This window comes from Oncorhynchus mykiss, chromosome 7 (assembly GCF_057628025.1).
Source record: "Oncorhynchus mykiss isolate SJ-2025 chromosome 7, ASM5762802v1, whole genome shotgun sequence".
Lineage (NCBI taxonomy): Eukaryota > Metazoa > Chordata > Actinopteri > Salmoniformes > Salmonidae > Oncorhynchus > Oncorhynchus mykiss.
This window is the reverse complement of record NC_143028.1, coordinates 55,647,899-55,669,375: the sequence shown is the minus strand read 5'-3', so window position 1 is coordinate 55,669,375 and position 21,477 is coordinate 55,647,899. Positions and strand designations below refer to the sequence as shown.

Below are 21,477 nucleotides of genomic sequence, written 5' to 3'. Positions count from 1 at the left end.
GATGATACTACACTTTTTCTGAAAGACGCTAACCAAATTCCCATATCATTCAATGTGATACAATCCTTTTCCAAAGCGTCTGGGCTTATCTTAACATTAATAAATGTGAATTCATAGCTGTCAAAGATTGTGTGACACCTTCATATTATGGTATTCCAGTAAAAGAAGAACTTACATATTTAGGCATAACCATTAGAAAGGATCAGAAGTCTAGAGGCTTGTTCAATTTTAACCATCTTATTAAAAATTCCCAGAAGAGTCTAAATCAATGGCTACAGAGGGACTTATCTTTAAAAGGTAGAGTCCCCTAATAACCAAGGCTGAAGGTATCTTTATATCTTGACAGTAAAATAAACAAGGAGATAGAAACCGTACCCATTACATTAGGAAAACTGTTGCAATGAACACTTATGAGAATGGTGGACTGAATTTTCTGGACTTTACTACTTTAAATAATACTTTTAAGATCAATTGGATAAAACAATTCCTAAGAAGACCCACTTCTATCTGGAATTGTATTCCTCATCATGTCTTCTCTACTTTTGGTGGCCTTAACTTCATGTTGTTTTGCAATTATAATATTGACAAAGTTCCAGTGAAACTTTCTGCTTTTCATCAGCAGGTTCTCTTGTCATGGTCCTTAATTTATAAACACAATTTTTCTCCACACAGATATTATATATGGAATAATCGGGATATATTGTATAAAAATACTTCTTTGTTTTTAGAATATTGGTTCCGAAATAATATCCTATTGGTGAGCCAACTGGTAAATGCAGAGGGTCTTTTACTCAGTTATAAGGAATTCTTATCACTTTACAAGGTCCCTGTAACACCTAAAGATTTTGCAATTGTTTTAGATGCCATTCCCTCAGGTGTTGCTCTGTTATTCAGGAACGTGTCAAGACCTGACCCTCAGAGCCTACCTTCTGTTGACCCTGTTGACTCATCAGTAGGAAAGATTTGTTTCTCTTTTGGTCCATTCAACAACAGAGCGATACGAACCTTGTTTCAGCAGGATGTTGTACCTTATGTCATGCCTTATTGGAATGGATTTATTGATATCTGTTGGAAAAAAGTTTGGATGTTGCCACACACATACCTACTTGTTAAAGGAAATTGTTTTAAAAATGATTTATAAATATTATCCTGCCAACCACTATATGAAGAAGTTTAAGGAAAACATCAACTCAAATTGCTCTTTTTGTAAGGACCACCCATAAACAGTGTTGCATCTTTTTTGGCATTGTATTCATGTAAGAAAACTGTGGCAAGATATCAGTAGATTTATAATTGAACACATTTATGAAGATTTTACACTATTGTGGAGAGATGTAATGCTTGGAGTCTTTACATACGATATAAATAAGCTGAAACATTTGTGTAATTAATTTCATTATTATTTTGGCCAAATTTCATATACACAAATGTAAATTTACAAACAGAAAAACACATTTTCGTACCCTATAAAAAGAAATTGAACTGTATTTTAAGACGGTTAAATGCTCTACTAACAAAAAAAGCTGTTAGAATTGTAAGTATATGCATGTCCCTTAAGGTCCTTGTGTAATGTAATGTGATATTGTACCCCCTAGCTCGATTGCCCATTGTTTGTAATCTATGTATGCTTGTGTTCCCTCATGTGCTTTATGTATTGATTTGTTGTTAATAAAAAAAATATTGAAAAACAAAAACAAATGTAGCCTACATTTTCCGGTTTGTAAGATTGTGTTATGCTGTAGCTACTTCTGTGAATGTCTGAACATTGTATCCAAAAATAATATTGTGGCTGTTGAACAAGTTGAGGAGACTAAAGTACTTGGTGTTAAACTGTCGTGGTCAAAACATATAGATTCAATGGTTGTAAAGTTGGGGAGAGGCCTGTCTGTAATAAAGAGATGCTCTGCTTTTTTGACACCACACTCCACAAAGCAAGTCCTGCAGGCTCTAGTTTTATCTTATCTTGATTATAGTTTAGTCATATGGTCAAGTACTGCAAAGCAAGACCTAGTTAAGCTGCAGCTGGCCCAGAACAGAGCGGGCTAATATTAATACTGCGCATGCCAGTCTCTCTTGGCTGAGAGTTGAGGCAAGACTGACAGCGTCACTTCTTTTTTTTTCTAAGAAACATGAATGTGTTGGAAATTCTAAATTGTTTGCATAGTCAACTTATAAACAGCACGGACACACACACACACACACACTTATGTGCCACCGTGGGGTTTTTTCACAACTAAACACAAAATATTATTTCAGAGCCATGAGTGCATGGAACTCCCATCTTATATAGAACAGAAAAACTTGTTTTTTTAAACTAATAAAGCAACACCTGACGGCACAAGCCCTCTCCCCAATGTGACCTACTTGTTGTGTATGTACGGATGTACGGATATACAAATGTTTAACTGATAAATGCACACACACTACATGTTAATGTTTTTAAATTGGAAATGATTTTGTCTTTAATATATTTTTCACTATGTTTCGGATACCAGTAAGACTAGCTGTCGCCATTGGCTTCCGCTAATTGGGATCCTAATAAATAAAATAAAAAATGTGAGGTAGGGCTGGGCGATATTGCAAAAATATTATATCACAGTATATATTTTTTTAATTGCACGGTATGACAATATTTATTGGTTTCGAATAATTAAGGTTCTACATTTGCTTTATGAGTACTGAATAATCCTAGGGTGGCAACACATACAGTTGAAGTCTGAAGTTTACATACACTTAGGTTGGAGTCATTAAAACTCATTTTTCAACCACTCCACAAATGTCTTGTTAACAAACTATAGTTTTGGCAAGTCGGTTAGGACATCTACTTTGTGCATGACACAAGTCATTTTTCCAACAATTGTTTACAGACATAATTTCACTTAATATTCACTGTATCACAATTCCAGTGGGTCTGAAGTTCACATACACTAAGTTGACTGTGCCTTTAAAAAGCTTGGAAAATTCCAGAAAATTATGTCATGGCTTTAGAAGCTTCTGATAGGCTAATTGACATTTCAATCAATTGGAGGTGTACCTATTGTCGTGTCTTTACTATCATTAAATTGAAGACTTAAATTTATCAAAGATTCTCTGTAATTAGTATTACGCGGTTAGACTGATTAATCATGAAACTGTAATTAACTAGGAAGTCGGGGCACCAAGGAAAATATTCAGATTACAAAGATATAATTTCCCAATATAACCTTTCAGATCTTTTCATATCTGATCAATAGTCTTCTGATTAATGAATTATTTATTTTACCTCATGTTAGTCTCATTCCAAACATCGTAAATTGTTATTGTTATCTGCACGAATCCAGTCTTCACTTTGAGTCATCCATTCATCAATTGTCTTAAATCATTTATTTATTACTAAGTAATTCACAGAAATGCATAAATAAATATGGTTACAAGAAATGATAAGGGAATGTGCCCTAGTGGGCTAAACCGGCATCGCGGCTTGGTGGACAAAACACGGAGTGGGGTCAGCTGAGAAGTCACTACAGAGTTGATAATTATATAACAATTGAAATGCTAATCCTTTGCACATGAACGCTCACTCATTCGGGAAAAATTGCAATCAATATATATATTTACGCTCAGTGTGTCATCTTGATCGCTGGTGAAAAGTTTGTTTCTTTGTAGAATTGTCCGTCTCTCTCCCTCTCTCTCTTGGTTGTGGTTATAGTAGATTGTTCAGAGTGACATTCCTTCATTCATTATAGAATGGATGTTTTCGGCAGTTGTCGTTCTTCGCATTCAATGATACCAAATTCCTAGCTGCAGACTAGTAATTAATATCAAAGACTTGTTCTTATTATGTCGGTATCGATAGTCTAAGAGTTTAACCACGTGGTATGGTTAAAAGATTCAGCAATGGTCTACAACCTTCGTCCTCTCCTAATGGAGAAAAACATGGTCTGGTGATAATTTCTCAAAGTTAGGTTTTATTCGGAATTGCAGAAAAGGGGTTGTCCCAGGATGCCTGACCCTAACTGGGCTCAGTGGGCGGTCTTCTGATTTAGTTAAACTCAAAAGGGAATTGGATTTTCCTTCATTAAACAGTCCAAAATCACATTGTAAAATTGTGTAAACAGTATCATACTCACTCATTCATCTTATACAACAATTAGATGTAAACCTCATATCTGAGGCTATTATATAAACAGCGTTCTGGTAATGGGTCTCCCATGAGCTTCCCCAAAATGTAACAAATGGACCAGTTCGTAGCTGGATTCTTCACCAATCTTTTATACCTTGTCCGGAACATGAAATTTGTTCGGACCTCAAGTTCTGTGAGGTGGAAGTTCACTCCGCCTCTTAAACTGTGTGGCCATGTGTCAGGGTCTTCTCATCAGGAATTTACGACCCCTCTCTGACCACAGCAGCCTAGTTGAAGGAGGCAGGGGGAGGCAGGGAGAGGGGGAAGGGGCTTGCTATACCCAAAGAGGGCAACGTCATGACACTGTGGATCCATTTCAAACTTCAAACTCAGTGCCTCTTTGCTTGACATCATGGGGAAATCAAAAGAAATCAGCCAAGACCTCAGAAAATAAATTGTAGACCTCCACAAGTCTGGTTCATCCTTGGGAGTAATTTCCTAACGGCTGATATTACCACATGCATCTGTACAAACAATAGTATGCAGAGATGGCCGCCTCGCTTCGCGTTCCTAGGAAACTATGCAGTTTTTTGTTTTTTTACGTGTTATTTCTTACATTGGTACCCCAGGTCATCTTAGGTTTCATTACATACAGTCGAGAAGAACTACTGAACATAAGAGCAGCGTCAACTCACCATCAGTACGACCAAGAATATGACTTTCGCGAAGCGGATCCTGTGTTCTGCCTTTCACCCAAGACAACGGAATGGATCCCAGCCGGCAACCCAAAAAAACGACTTCGTAAAAGAGGGAAACGGAGCGGACTTCTGGTCAGACTCCGGAGACGGGCACATCGTGCACCACTCCCTAGCATTCTTCTCGCCAATATCCAGTCTCTTGACAACAAGGTTGATGAAATCCGAGCAAGGGTAGCATTCCAGAGGGACATCAGAGACTGTAACGTTCTTTGCTTCACAGAAACATGGCTCACTGGAGAGACGCTATCGGAGTCGGTGCAGCCAACTGGTTTCTCCACGCATCGCGCAGACAGAAACAAACATCTTTCTGGTAAGAAGAGGGGCGGGGGTGTATGCCTTATGGCTAACGAGACGTGGTGTGATCACAGAAACATACAGGAACTCAAATCCTTCTGTTCACCTGATTTAGAATTCCTCACAATCAAATGTCGACCGCATTATCTACCAAGGGAATTCTCTTCGATTATAACCACAGCCGTATATATTCCCCCCAAGCAGACACATCGATGGCTCTGAACAAACGTTATTTAGTCTTGGAGTGTGGAATCAGCTTGGTCGGACCAGCGTTGGACAGACCTCAGCGTGGGAGCTTCTTGTTTTAGTTTCTGTCTGTAGGCAGGGATCAGCAAAATGGAGTCGTGGTCAGCTTTTCCGAAAGGAGGGCGGGGCAGGGCCTTATATGCGTCGAGGAAGTTAGAATAACAATGATCCAAGGTTTTTCCAGCCCTGGTTGCGCAATCGATATGTTGATACAATTTGGGGAGTCTTGTTTTCAGATTAGCCTTGTTAAAATCCCCAGCTAGAATGAATGCAGCCTCAGGATGTAAGGATTCCAGTTTGCAAAGAGTTAAATAAAGTTTGTTCAGAGCCATCGATGTGTCTGCTTGGGGGGGAATATATACGGCTGTGATTATAATCGAAGAGAATTCTCTTGGTAGATAATGCGGTCGACATTTGATTGTGAGGAATTCTAAATCAGGTGAACAGAAGGATATGAGTTTCTGTGATCACACCACGTCTCGTTAGCCATAAGGCATACGCCCCCGCCCCTCTTCTTACCAGAAAGATGTTTGTTTCTGTCGGCGCGATGCGTGGAGAAACCCGCTGGCCTCCGATAGCGTCTCTCCAGTGAGCCATGTTTCCGTGAAGCAAAGAACGTTACAGTCTCTGATGTCCCTCTGGAATGCTACCCTTGCTCGGATTTCATCAACCTTGTTGTCAAGAGACTGGACATTGGCGAGAAGAATGCTAGGGAGTAGTGCACGATGTGCCCGTCTCTGGAGTCTGACCAGAAGACCGCCTCGTTTCCCTCTTTTACGGAGTTGTTTTTTTGGGTCGCCGGCTGGGATCCATTCCGTTGTCCTGGTTGAAAGGCAGAACACAGGATCCGCTTCGCGAAAATCATATTCTTGGTTGTACTGATGGTGAGTTGACGCTGATCTTATATTCAGTAGTTCTTCTCGACTGTATGTAATGAAACCTAAGATGACCTGGGGTACTAATGTAAGAAATAACACGTAAAAAAACAAAAAACTGCATAGTTTCCTAGGAACATGAAGCGAGGCGGCCATCTCTGTCGGCGCCATGGCAACCATTGCTCCCAGGCAGACTAAATAACTTTTTTGCCCGCTTTGAGGACAATACAGTGCCACTGACACGGCCTGCAACGAAAACATGCGGACTCTCCTTCACTGCAGCCGACGTGAGGAAAACATTTAAACGTGTCAACCCTCGCAAGGCTGCAGGCCCAGACGGCATCCCCAGCCGCGCCCTAGAGCATGCGCAGACCAGCTGGCTGGTGTGTTTACGGACATATTCAATCAATCCCTATCCCAGTCTGTTGTTCCCACATGCTTCAAGAGGGCCACCATTGTTCCTGTTCCCAAGAAAGCTAAGGTAACTGAGCTAAACGACTACCGCCTCCCGTAGCACTCACTTCCGTCATCATGAAGTGCTTTAAAGGACTAGTAAAGGACCATATCACCTCCACCCTACCTGACACCCTAGACCCACTCCAATTTGCTTACCGCCCAAATAGGTCCACAGACGATGCAATCTCAACCACACTGCATACTGCCCTAACCCATCTGGACAAGAGGAATACCTATGTGAGAATGCTGTTCATCGACTACAGCTCGGCATTTAACACCATAGTGCCCTCCAAGCTCGTCATCAAGCTCGAGACCCTGAGTCTCGACCCCGCCCTGTCCAACTGGGTACTGGACTTCCTGACGGGCCGCCCCCAGGTAGTGAGGGTAGGCAACAACATTTCGACCCCGCTGATCCTCAACACTGGGGCCCCACAAGGGTGCGTTCTGAGCCCTCTCCTGTACTCCCTGTTCACCCACGACTGCGTGGCCACGCACGCCTCCAACTCAATCATCAAGTTTGCGGACGACACAACAGTGGTAGGCTTGATTACCAACAATGACGAGACGGCCTACAGGGAGGAGGTGAGGGCCCTCGGAGTGTGGTGTCAGGAAAATAACCTCACACTCAACATCAACAAAACTAAGGAGATAATTGTGGACTTCAGGAAACAGCAGAGGGAACACCCCCCTATCCACATCGATGGAACAGTAGTGGAGAGGGTAGTAAGTTAAGTTCCTCGGCGTACACATCACAGACAAACTGAATTGGTCCACCCACACAGACAGCATCGTGAAGAAGGCGCAGCAGCGCCTCTTCAACCTCAGGAGGCTGAAGAAATTTGGCTTGTCACCAAAAGCACTCACAAACTTCTATAGATGCACAATTGAGAGCATCCTGTCGGGCTGTATCACCGCCTGGTACGGCAACTGCTCCGGCCACAACCGTAAGGCTCTCCAGAGGGTAGTGAGGTCTGCACAACGCATCACCGGGGGCAAACTACCTGCCCTCCAGGACACCTACACCACCCGATGTCACAGGAAGGCCATAAAGATCATCAAGGACAACAACCACCCGAGCCACTGCCTGTTCACCCCGCTATCATCCAGAAGGCGAGGTCAGAACAGGTGCATCAAAGCTGGGACCGAGAGACTGAAAAACAGCTTCTATCTCAAGACCATCAGACTGTTAAACAGCCACTAACATTGAGTGGCTGCTGCCAACACACTGATTCAACTCCAGCCTCTTTAATAATGGGAATTGATGGGAAATTATGTAAATATATCACTAGCCACTTTAAACAATGCTACCTTATATAATGTTACTTACCCTACATTATTCATCTCATATGCATACGTATATACTGTACTCTATATCATCGACTGCATCCTTATGTAATACATGTATCACTAGCCACTTTAACTATGCCACTTTGTTTACATACTCACCTCATGTATATACTGTACTCGATACCATCTACTGTATCCTGCCTATGCTGCTCTGTACCATCACTCATTCATATATCCTTATGTACATATTCTTTATCCCCTTACACTGTGTATAAGACAGTAGTTTTGGAATTGTTAGTTAGATTACTTGTTGGTTATTACTGCATTGTCGGAACTAGAAGCACAAGCATTTCGCTACACTCGCATTAACATCTGCTAACCATGTGTATGTGACAAATAAAATTTGATTTGATTTGATTTGAATAAACACCATGGGACCAACTAGCTGTCATACCGCTCAGGAAGGAGACGCATTCTGTCTCCTAGAGATTCATGTAATTTGGTACGAAAAGTGCAAATCAATCCCAGAACAACAGCAAAGGACCTTGTGAAGATGCTGGAGGAAACGGGTGCAAAAGTATCTATATCCACAGTAAAACGAGTCCTATTTCGACAACCTGAAAGGCCATTCAGCAAGGAAGAAGCCACTGCTCCAAAACCGCCATAAAAAAGCCAGACTATGCTTTCCAACTGCACATGGGGACAAAGATCGTACTTTTTGGAGAAATGTCCTCTGGTCTGATGAAACAGAATAGAATAGAACTGTTTGGCCATAATGACCATTGTTATATTTGAAGGAAAAAGTGGGACGCTTGCAAGACAAAGAACACCATCCCTACCATGAAGCACAGGGGTGGCAACATCATGTTGTGGGGGTGCTTTGCTGCAGGAGAGACTGGTGCACTTCACAAAATAGATGGCATCATGAGGCTGGATAAGTTGGCGGATATATTGAAGCAACATCAGTCAGGAAGTTAAAGCTTGGACGCAAATGGGTCTTCCAAATAGACAATGACCCCAAGCATACTTACAAAGTTGTGGAAAAATGGCTTAAGGACAGCAAAGTCAAGGTATTGGAGTGGCCATCACAAAGCCCTGACCTCAATCATATTGAAAATGTGTAGGCAGAGCTGAAAAAAAACATGTACGAGCAAGGAGGCCTACAAACCTGACTCAGTTACACCAGCTCTGTCAGGAGGAATGGGCCAAAATTCACCCAACTTATTGTGGGAAGCTTGAGGAAGGCTACCTGAAATGTTTGACCCAGGTTAAACAATTTAAAGGCAATGCAAACAAATACTAATTGAGTGCATGTAAACTTCTGACCCACTGGAAATGTGATGAAAGAAATAAAAGCTGAAATAAATCATTCTCTCTAATATGATTCTGACATTTCACATCGTTAACAAAAAGTGGTGATCCTAACTGACCTAAGACAGGGAATTGTTACTAGGATTAAATGTCAGGAATTGTGAAAAACTAAGTTTAAATGTATTTGGCTAAGGTGTATGTAAACTTCCGACTTCAGCTGTACATTCTAAGAGTATTTCTCCATTCTGATGTTTTAATACTGTTCAATTCAACTAAAACAAATTTCAGCACTTTTATTATTTCTGCATTTCCTGCACTCAATTGCAGTGGTGGAAAAAGTACCCAATTGTCATACTTGAGTAAAAGTAAAGATATGTTAATAGAAAATTACTCAATTAAAAGTGAAAGTCACACAGTATAATACTACTTGAGTAAGAGTCTAAAAGTATTTGGTTTAAAATATACTTAAGTATCAAAAGTAAATGTAATTGATAAAATGTACTTAAGTATCAAATAATTTCAATTTCCTTACATTAAGCAAACCAGATGGCACCATTTTCTTGTTTCTTTTGTATTTACAGATAGCCAGGAGCACACTCCAACATAATTTACAGACAAAGCATTTGTGTTTAGTGAGTCCTCCAGATCAGAGGCAGTAGATGACTAGGGATGTTCTCTTGACAAATGCGTGAATTTGACCATTTTCCTGTCCTGCTAAGCATTTCAAATGTAACGAGTACTTTTGGGTGTCAGGGAAAATGAATGGAGTAAAAAGTACTGTATTTTCTTTAGGAATGTAGTGTAGTTGTCAACAATAAAAATAGTAAAGTAAAGTACAGATACCAACAAACAAAAAATACTACTACTACTTAAGTAGTACTTGAAAGTATTTTTACTTAAAGTACTTTACACCACTGCTCAATTGAGAAATTCCACACTGCTACGTAGGGCTGCACGATATGGGCAAATAATCCAGGACTTATTTTTAACCATATGTTGCAATTGCGATTTCACTTGTGAATTACAGCAAAACTGTTGGAATCATGGAAATAGAATGACTATTATAATTCTATAGTTAGAATATAATAGTGGGCACTTTGAAAACAGTCTTGTTTGAGATGACAACGAATTAAAATTCCAGGGAGGAGTTATTGTGACAGGGTAGGAACTAAAGTGTTGATAAGTGTTCCCTAGAGGATCCTATAGGCTTTGGCTACATTGCATGTTTTCTCATAGCTACTTCATGTAACTAACATATTCTTGCTTTGCATATTCCTCTTTGATTTAGAAGATACTGTTGCATAAACAACATGCTGATTTAGATCTACACCATCACTGGTATTATCAGGCTGTATTAGCTAGCTATGTTTGCTCTTACTCAGTACATTTATTAGCTAGCAATTAGCATCTCACAAGATTTAGGGCAACTTGCTAAGAAAAGACAAACTAGCTGTTTGCTGATGTAAGAAACACAAACTAATAGTGTCATTATAGAACGCTAGTGGATTTATATTATGAAGCAAAGTGAAAACAGCATTGTTGTCATCAACATTGTTGCATGTGCTGCATTTTCCATGCAGACTGAAAGCAAGTGTCGTGGTTGAGGAACATCAAATGCGCTCCTTGAGTGACAGGGGGCGTGGCTAGGTCTGTGTGGAAAGTAGCACAGAGAGAAAGAGATGACTCAAGTAGCGAAGTAAACTATAAAAATTGACATTATACATGGCATATCACATTTAACAAACTAAATATTAAAATACTGGTATAGAAGGTAGAGTAAAAACCCAAACCGGTCCCTGCATCAATACCAAATATCATAAAATACAGTATACCGCCCAGCCCTAATGTGAGGCCTACAGTCAGTGTCCAGACCTCAGTTAGTCTACTATTCCAACTACTAGGCTACAACACTCTCAAATAATTGTGCCAAAGAGAGATCCCTTTCAAAACACCAAAAAGTGTTTTGAATGAAATTTGGTGATTGTTATTCATTAGGCCTACACAAGTTTTGTAACATGAATTGATGCGTACACTTCTGTCCGCGGGCGACTGTCTCGGCCACTCATCTTTGCCTTGACAAAGTGTTATCATTGAATCAATTTCAATTTCAGTGTTATCATTGAACCATGCCGCATTTTGGAACATATTCCACAAGTTTAAGTCTATTCACTCATTTTTCACCCGACTGACATACAGTAATGATAAATAGTGTAATAGCCTACAGTTCTCTTGGAATATACACCAAGTGTACAAAACATTAAGAACACCTTCCTAGTATTGAGTTCCACCCCTCCCTTTTGCCCTCAGAACAACCTCAATTCAATGGGGCATGGCCTCTACAAGGTGTCAAAAGCATTCCACAGGGATACTGGCCCATGTTGACTCCAATGCTTCCCACAGTTGTGTCAAGTTGGCTGGATGTCCTTTGGGTGGGGGACCAGTCTTGATACACACGAGAAACTGTTGAATGTGAAAGACCTAGCAGTGTTGCAGTTCTTGACACACTCAAACCGTGTGCCTGGCACCTACTACCATACCCTGTTCAAAGGCACTTAAATCTTTTCTCTTGCCCATTCACCCTCTGATTGGCACACATACACAATCCATGTCTCAATTGTCTCAAGGCTTCTCAAAATCCATCTCCACCCCTTTATCTACACTTATTGAAGTGGATTTGACAAGAGACATCAATAAGGGATCATAGCTTTTACCTTGATTCACCTGGTCAGTTCATGCTATTTTCATGACATATTCATAATGTTTTGTACACTCAGTGTGTTTTAATTATTGTGATAGGCTCATCCTTTACCGGTACGGTGTACCCCAACTATTTATTTTGCCGGTATGCCTTACCGTCCTGGCTTACTTTCACTCCTGGTCTTGCAGGAATTTCACATCACAAATGTAATATTCAACCTGTTTCTCTTGTAGCCTGTCTGCTCCTATTACCATTGGGTCACATGAGCATAGCCAGCCCGTCCCACTCGCCACCCAGCCTGTGTTCAGCCCTTATCATCAGTTAGCCTAGATGTGTACCGAGATCCTATCTAACAGGCAGCTGTTGTGTGCCTGCCACAGCTTGTTGACTAAACACCCAGGCTCATGTAAGGACTGAATCAAAATACAGTTCCCAGCTGTATATTTAGTGGTGCATTACAGTACAGGTATAGTAAAATATTAACAAGGATGTAACCATGATACTCCACGAACTGTTGCAGTGTAAAATTACTAAACAGTGGGGCCTCGAGAAGGAGGCCTAGGCCTAGGAACAACCCTCAAGACAGTTTGTTCTTACAGCCACTGTGTCAGAAGAAATTCCCCGCAAGCACTATAAATAAAAATGAACAGAACTGCATAAATACTAGTCAGGGTGTACTTACTAGACTATATTTAGTGTCATAAATTCAGTTCTCATCTGACCCATGGGAGGGAGGATTTGCCCATCTCTTTGACATGTATGAGTCAGTTGTATGCTAATGCCAAAGTAAACTGGAACCACAATAGGGGGGAAATCATCAGCTGTGCAACGTGGCATTGTACAGCTGACTATTAATGCTCCCAAATCAGAATTCACATTCAGCTCTCTGGATTCAAGGCATGTCCCTTTGAAAAGAGTGGCCAGTGAGAAAACATCTGAAAGTGAGGACAGTTTATTTATATCAGTTATTCTCTCTCTCTCTCACACACACACACACACACACACACTCACTCACTCACTCACTCCATTAGAAAGGCAAGAACCATACCTTACCTCTGTGGAGTCATCGTAGGACACACGGATGGTATTGAGCTTTGGCCCAATACTGACAGTCTCTGTGAAAGCTGCACCACAGTCTTTATACGGTCCTTTATGGAATTTGTAGGCAATAGTAACGTTTTTGATATAAGGCGACCCTGTCTTGATATTGACCTCAGTGAACAGCCCAGAGTACACAACAGCTGCAACCACCGTTACAATCAAACACAAGATGAGAAACACTATCAGTGCTAAAATAATAGAGTCAGACATTTTCTACACTAACACTGGTGCCACTGATGCAACTCAACCTCTTCCAAGTGAAACGTTCTATTTTGATTATGTCAAGCTCTATATGAAGTGTCAAGAAGAGCCTCCTCGGAATGTACAAATTTGCGGACAGTCTACAAACTACAAAGCGCAAACGTCATGAATAAGATATCCCCGAGATTTGAAAAGAAGATGCATATGAATTGCTTGTGATGTAAAAACGAGAATAATCCGTATAACTGTTGTTTGCATTCATACGATTTTCCGTGATAACTGAAGGTAGGGCGAAAGATTTTTATAACTAACCCAAGATAGACCAGAGCCTGTCGTTTCCAATGGAGCAAATTAATCATAGTCTGCAGCACAAGCACGGAGGTGGGCAGAGCCAAGCACAAGCTAGTGAGATCCTATTGGCGCGTTTTAGAATTTATTTGCATCTATTCGTTAGGGAACGCCTACTCTGAAGTGCGCATGGGCAATAATAAAAGCCCGCTCTTGCACTCCTTTTAAACATCCCAATTTTTAGAAACTTTGGCAAAGGGTACATTATACGAAACGCATACCACACTGTTTGTTACCAATTTTAGTTTTGGAAACAGAAAACTATATGCAGATCAAATGTTTCATCAATGAGAACATTTGCAGAATCTTGGCCAAAATCCATCTCGCTCCATCTTCTCCCACTGCCGGCCGCTGGGCTTCCTCCTCATCATATTTGGTAGTGAGTTGAAACGCCAACAGGATGCTTCACATGTATACATCCTGTGAGATATCTGGCTCATTGATCATCTGTGGTAGGACGGTGGCGTTATATAGACTAACACCGTTTATTTCCCTAAACACAGGAACATGCTTCCCGGATAAACCATCTAGCCTCGTATGAAGGGGTGTCCCTTTTCGACGAAGCTATAATCATAAAAAATAACATAACATTTGTGCATTATTGTGGGAATTATTATTACATTATCAATCGGCTGGTTGGCTAGTCCAGGTGCCATTTATTTTAAAGTAGCTAAAATATATTACCACGAGACTACATCCGCATCCTGTTACACTTGTGTAAACTTCGTAGGTTCCTTGACCAAAGAGATGCGTACATGGGGCGTGTTGAGCTGATCACTTTTGTCATTGTTAGTCACCGCCTTTCAAAGTGTTGCATTATGGGGATAAAAATTGCCAGACTTGCAATTACATGTCGACTGCATGAACTTTACAAAAATTATTTTGATCAAAGGTCAAGAAGTTTTCACCACAGTCAACTGCAAGTTAAGTGTTTTATGGGGATTATAGACATTTATTTCGACATGAAGAACAACTTTCATAAACAATGGCAACACTGCCATGTTGTACTTAGCCTTGTTGGAAAACCACATCAGTAGCCAGGTTTCCATCCAATTGGCGACAGATTTTCATGCGAATATTCTAGAATCCCGATGGACTTGTTGCGGATAAAAATATGTGCATGATGACAGTGCACACGAAATTGTCTTTTCACTGAAGTTTTCAAAATCGAAAGTTAAATGTTTCCATCGCATTTTCAACCCTACCGATAGTTTAGTCACAAAACTGATGAGTTAAATAACAAATGTGCCTACTATGGTTTTGGCACATGCGCTGTAGCCAACAGCTCGCAGATACAGTGCGGGTAGGCTAGTCTACATGATGAGATTATTGTGGATAATAAGAGCCAGAATATTTAAGCATCGATCATCATGTAACCAGAATAAGACCCTCGATATGTATTGTAATGGAGCATCAAGTTCACTGTGCACATTCACCACCCTGTGAAGTTCATCATAGATAATTTAATCTGTAGCCTTATAAACTACTTGGTTTCCTGAGTCGTAGTGGTGAGGACCACACACACCATATCGTGTGACTAAGTTTACTTCAATATGATGGTGATTATATTCACATTTGCGCATAAAGGAGTTTCCATCGACCTTTCTTTTTTGCATCACAGCTGTCGTGATTTTTTTTATATACGGTATGACTTTACTCGCAAAACTGTGGAAGGAAATGTGGTTAGTGTCATACTTTCAGCTGTTACAGATGCACCTCCCCCAACTTCACTCCTCAACCTTCGTCTACTGTTGGTTGTTTTCGCCTTACCACTCAAATGAGCCCATTGCATTATCTACTACAGTTTCAGGCAATCAATCAAGCTTGTGAGACTGGAAACAAGACTAACTTGTATATATTTGAATGATACAGTACGTCACATTATATATGATAACTATTTGTTTTTTGAGAAAAAGTTTGAGGTGGGGGTTTTTAAGTGTTTCTTCTCCAATTTGTGCTTTGGCCACAAATACGAGTATAGGACGAGTCAACAACATTATTTGGATATGAGTTAACAGAATGTTAACTTTTAAAAGTGAGATTTTAACTGGGCAGTTACTTTAAAACATGCTAAACCTGATTAACATATTTATAGAGAAAATCTGTAAAATATTTAAAGAGAGTCTTATACATGAATAATAATATTTTACAGTTGAAGTATTTCATTGCAACATACTGTATCTTCAAAGTAAATCTAACTTTTCTGCACTCAGCAGCTTTCCAAAACGTCACAATTTCATAAGACCCTTTCTCAGCCTCAGACATTAGTGTTTGAAAAAATGCAGCACTCTATTGCCGTTTGCAGCGTTTTGAACATCCACTAACATAGTGACCCCTCTTTCCACAGTAATCCCCTAATTGTCCATTTTCTCAATGGCAGCAACGCACAAGGAATCCTCTCTTGGTTCTCCCTGACCTATTCCTATCTGAGGGTGCAAAGGGATATGGGTTAAGCAAGGTTAGAGTTTGTTGACACAAAGGTCAAGAGTTCACAGAGTTGACAGTATTCCTACACATTGTCCTAATTATCCGAGTCATCTGCAATTTCATCGTTATCCCCCTCTTCCTTCCTGTTGCCATTCTTCCTCTCCTCAGAGTCACTCTCCTGGGCCTGAAAGAAACAGTAAAACATTTGTTTGAGCTCTCTAATTTTGCCACAGCAGGGCATTAGACAGGAAAACATCTCACTTTGCAAGCAGAGGAAGCTGGGGAAGTAGCTATGTGTTATAAACAAACTGAGCAGTGTTTAAGAAGGATTGTACAGCAAATCACCCCCTTAGTGTAGAATAGAAGGCTACTGTCTAACAACATGGCTCAGTGCGCCTGAACATGCCTCACTGTTGTTTTCTGGATCTAGCCAGTAATGATTAGCTAGGAACAAAAACAGTACAACATATCTTATCAGCCCAGTGTTCCACACACAGCTTCCCATTTCCCTTACAGCTGTCTGTAAACCTCAATATTCACTACATAAGGATCCTCCACAAATCAAAATGTTCTTGAGATTACCGGAGCGCCAAGAGGCTTCTAAACAGCTTCTGCCCTCAAGCCATAAGACTCCTGAACAGCTAATCAAATGGCTACCCAGTCTATTTGCATTGCCCCACACGCTGCTGCTACTCCTTCCTCTCTGTTATTATCTATGCATAGCCATAATAACTCTACCTATATGTACATAATTACCTCGACACCGGTGCCCCCGCACATTGACACATTGACTCTGTACCGGTACCCCGTGTATACCCCACTATTGTTATTTACTGCTGCTCTTTAATTATTTGTTATTCTTTTCCCATATTTTTTCTTTTTTTAGGTATTTTCTAAAAACAGCATTGTTGGTTAAGGGCTTGTAAGTAAGCATTTCACTGTAAGGTCTACACCTGTTATATTCGGCGCATGTGACAAATACAATTTGATTTGATTACAATAGACAGAAAGCTTGCAGAAAATTAAAGATGATAAAAACGCCACATAAAAGCTTTTGTCTGTTTTCCTTATGGGAATTTAGAATAGTGTTTTAATCAAATATGTAACAAAGAGAGAAATTATTTTAGAAATTACATTTAACTCAGTAGCTTCATAAGTTTATTATGGCCAGTACCTCATCTTCTGACTGCTCCTGAGGCAGCAGGGAGTCTTCCTCGTCATAACTCCCCTTTGAGCGTTGAGAGAGGATCTCCTCACCCTGCAACACAAAGGCATCTATTTGATTTGATTTATTAGGATCCCCATTGGCCAACACCAATGGCAACATCTAGTCTTACTGGGGTCCGACACACAAAGAAAAATACATAATAGACAAAAGACTTTGCAATTTACATACATTTAAAAACATTAACATGTAGTGTGTGTGCGTCTATCAGTTACACATACAGTACCTGTCAAAAGTTTGGACACACCTACTCATTCAAGGGTTTTTCTTTATTTGTACTATTTTCTACAATGTAGAATAATAGGGAAGACATCAAAACTATGAAATAACCCATGCGGAATCATGTAGTAACGGGGGGAAAAAAGTGTTTTATTGCTTCTTTAATCAGAACAACAGTTTTCAGCTGAGCTAACATAATTGCAAAAGGGTTTTCTAATGATCAATTAGCATTTTAAAATGATTCACTTGGATTAGCTAACACAACGTGCCATTGGAACACAGGAGTAATGGTTGCTGAGAATGGGCCTCTGTACGCCTATGTAGATATTCCATTTTTTTTTTTATCTGCCGTTTCCAGCTACAATAGTAATTTACAACATTATGTCTACGCTCTATTTCTGATTAATTTGATGTTATTTTAATGGACAAAAAATGTGCTTTTCTTTCAAAAACAAGGGCATTTCTAAGTGATCCCAAACTTTTGAACGGTAGTGTAGATTTTATTGTGTTGATGGATTTCTTGTGTATTATGTATTGATGACTATTGTAAATTATGTCAAATAATTCAGCATTAGCTGCTATTAACACCATGTAATGTTGCCTTATTTAATTTTAAATAAACCATTCTCTAGTATTTTTCCCCTCAGTATTTTGTATTGTATCTTGTGCTTTTTAAAACTGAAATCCAACAAATTGCATCCCCAGCTTCAGGAAAGACTCCAGGAAAAAACGGCCATACTAGCAACAACAACAACATAAAAAGACAGGTAATATAATAGTTATGGAATCTGTCTGACACTGTGGCAGCGTGAGCCAGTGTCAATGTACTGAGACTCCCCTTCAGGCACACATTGAGCACGGGTCTGTTGTCAAACACCTGGCAAGGAGAAGATGGAGGCGACACATTAGAATACACACACTACCTCGAGCTTCTCAACACCCAAACCCAGCCAGCAGAGCCCATCCACATGCACACACACATACACCCCTGCACTGGAGCCAGTAGAGCATGACAGATGGCTTGATCTCCCTCCAGCCAGAGTGTGTGTTGGAGAGGCAGAACACCTGGGGGAATACATGTTTACACGCTTCTCATTTGGCGTGGACACAGTAATTTAAATGCTATTTCCAGCAATACATGTTCCATAGTGAACTGAACAATCATTACACATTCAAGACACATCATGTGTTTGAATAAGGGTTAACCCATTCATGACAAGCTCCTAGTGCAAACAGACTCAGTACTTTGACCAGGTTGACCAGGATGTGGAAGTCTCTGACAACCAGGTTCCATGTCAGCAGCTTCTCACTCTTCACCTGGACACAGAAATGGGTAAATGTCCCATTATAAATCACACAGAGTACGCACTAATGCTTGCTGAATGTATGCAGTCACACACAAGCGTATCATAGTCACTGTCTACTAGCGCCCACTAGCCAGCTAGCTTGCATCTGCTCTGCTCTGCTCCACTGGCAGTTCCTCTGTGCCTGCCTGTGTATGTGTCCAGTTGTGTAACTGGTGTACCTCAGTGCTGTCACTGTGCCTGACAGGAGGAATCTTCCTCACAGCCTTCTCAAGCTCTCCCATCATTCCCTTATAGAACGCCAGGAACGTCAGCCTGGGGAGGGGGGGGGGGGGGCTTATAGAGGACAGGAGAGATAGTGGTAGTTGTACGCATATGTACCAGGACCTACCTGTTGAGAGTGGGCCAAGTTCTAGAGCTGGCGTCTTTGGCTACTGCGTTGAGGATCTCAGGGATGCCCTCTCCAGCTATCTCCTCCACTGCCTTCAGAACATCATCAGTGTGTTCCAGGTAAATATTACAGAGAGGAGGAGAAGGAAACGCAAACACCATGAACACTCTGAATAGTAGTATTCACCTTATACAGCCAGTGGGAGCATGGCAACCACAATAGCAGGAGAAGAGCTACAATAAATGGAGGTTACAAGAGGGTTGGGTCTATCCAATAAAGTAAATTCCCCTTTCCAGTGTCTGTGGTATACTGACACCTAATGGCCACCTTAATTCATTAACTGCTCTACATCAGCCATGAATCCATATGGGACACACACCTGAGGAGAGTTTGGAGAGTCTCGTTGTCTTTGGGTCCTCTTTGGTTCTCTCGGTCTCCGCTCGTAGTCACCAACTCCTGGCACAGGAACTGCCGGGCTAGGGTTGCTAGAGGCAGAGACTGTTATATACTGAACAGATCCTCATTGAAAATCAATGTAACTTTTCAGAATATCATTACATCTTTGGAATTGACTGGATTGAAATGGAATTGATCCTGATACAGTCCATTTTACTGTTGCATCAATCTTATAGACATTGATTTAGTGCATGTCTTACCAGTCTGCTCCCTGTTTGTAGCCTGGTGCCCTCCTCTCTCAGCCACAGTTTATTTTTTTTATTTTTTATTTCACCTTTATTTAACCAGGTAGGCTAGTTGAGAACAAGTTCTCATTTGCAACTGCGACCTGGTCAAGATAAAGCATATCAGTATAAGCAGACAACACAGAGTTACACATGGAGGAAACAATTAACAAGTCAATAACACAGTAGAAAACAAAGGGGGAGTCTATATACAATGTGTGCAAAAGGCATGAGGTAGGCGAATAATTACAATTTTGCAGATTAACACTGGAGTGATAAATGATCAGATGGTCATGTACAGGTAGAGATATTGGTGTGCAAAAGAGCAGAAAAGTAAATAAATAAATAAAAACAGTATGGGGATGAGGTAGGTGAAAATGGGTGGGCTATTTACCAATAGACTATGTACAGCTGCAGCGATCGGTTAGCTGCTCAGATAGCTGATGTTTGAAGTTGGTGAGGGAGATAAAAGTCTCCAACTTCAGCGATTTTTGCAATTCGTTCCAGTCACAGGCAGCAGAGTACTGGAACGAAAGGCGGCCAAATGAGGTGTTGGCTTTAGGGATGATCAGTGAGATACACCTGCTGGAGCGCGTGCTACGGATGGGTGTTGCCATCGTGACCAGTGAGCTGAGATAAGGCGGAGCTTTACCTAGCATGGACTTGTAGATGACCTGGAGCCAGTGGGTCTGGTGACGAATATGTAGCGAGGGCCAGCCGACTAGAGCATACAAGTCGCAGTGGTGGGTGGTATAAGGTGCTTTAGTGACAAAACGGATGGCACTGTGATAGACTGCATCCAGTTTGCTGAGTAGAGTGTTGGAGGCCATTTTGTAGATGATATCGCCGAAGTCGAGGATCGGTAGGATAGTCAGTTTTACTAGGGTAAGCTTGGCGGCGTGAGTGAAGGAGGCTTTGTTGCGGAATAGAAAGCCGACTCTTGATTTGATTTTCGATTGGAGATGTTTGATATGAGTCTGGAAGGAGAGTTTGCAGTCTAGCCAGACACAGTACTTATAGATGTCCACATATTCTAGGTCGGAACCATCCAGGGTGGTGATGCTAGGCGGGCATGCGGGTGCAGGCAGCGATCGGTTGAAAAGCATGCATTTGGTTTTACTAGCGTTTAAGAGCAGTCGGAGGCCACGGAAGGAGTGTTGTATGGCATTGAAGCTTGTTTGGAGGTTAGACAGTGGTGAGGAGCTGGGAGAGACACAGAGCTATGCTGAGGCTGGGCACTGTACTGCGGAAGTTCAGGATGTACTTAAAGCTGTGTCTGAAGACCAGAGAGATAGGGGAGAACCGCTCCACCATACTTGTCACACACACAACACTGGCTGTGATCTGACAGGGAATGTTTCACCTCTCAATGGATGAGCTGGTCCAAGGTCAGTTCAGGCCCTCCCTCTTTCAGGCGGTCAGCCAGCAGTCCCAGAGCTCTCTTCAGCAGGCTATGGTGCTCTGGTTGGGAAAAACCAGACCTAACACACAATAGCTGCATGCTTTTGTTGCAGATCACTAACACACCTGATTCCCATTTGTTGAATCAGGTGT

General features: G+C 41.1%; 1 protein-coding gene and 1 long non-coding RNA gene across 2 annotated transcripts in view; both read right to left on the bottom strand.

Moving 5' to 3' along the window:
- The window catches only part of LOC110528159 (testis-expressed protein 264 homolog), a 124,225-nt gene extending 109,807 nt beyond the window's left edge, over positions 1-14,418 (bottom strand). The window contains exon 1 of the mRNA XM_021609987.3: positions 13,081-14,418. Within this exon, the coding sequence (XP_021465662.3) occupies positions 13,081-13,338 (258 nt within the window). The 5' untranslated portion in view covers positions 13,339-14,418. The remainder of the gene's footprint in view (positions 1-13,080) is intronic.
- A 190-nt stretch (positions 14,419-14,608) lies between these two features.
- LOC118965308 (uncharacterized) lies at positions 14,609-19,487 on the bottom strand. Its single transcript, XR_005052625.2, has 3 exons — positions 19,244-19,487; positions 17,279-17,362; positions 14,609-16,288 (listed from the first exon to the last, which is right to left on the bottom strand). It is a non-coding gene; the product is annotated as an uncharacterized LOC118965308 (long non-coding RNA).
- Between the last annotated feature and the right edge of the window lie 1,990 nt (positions 19,488-21,477).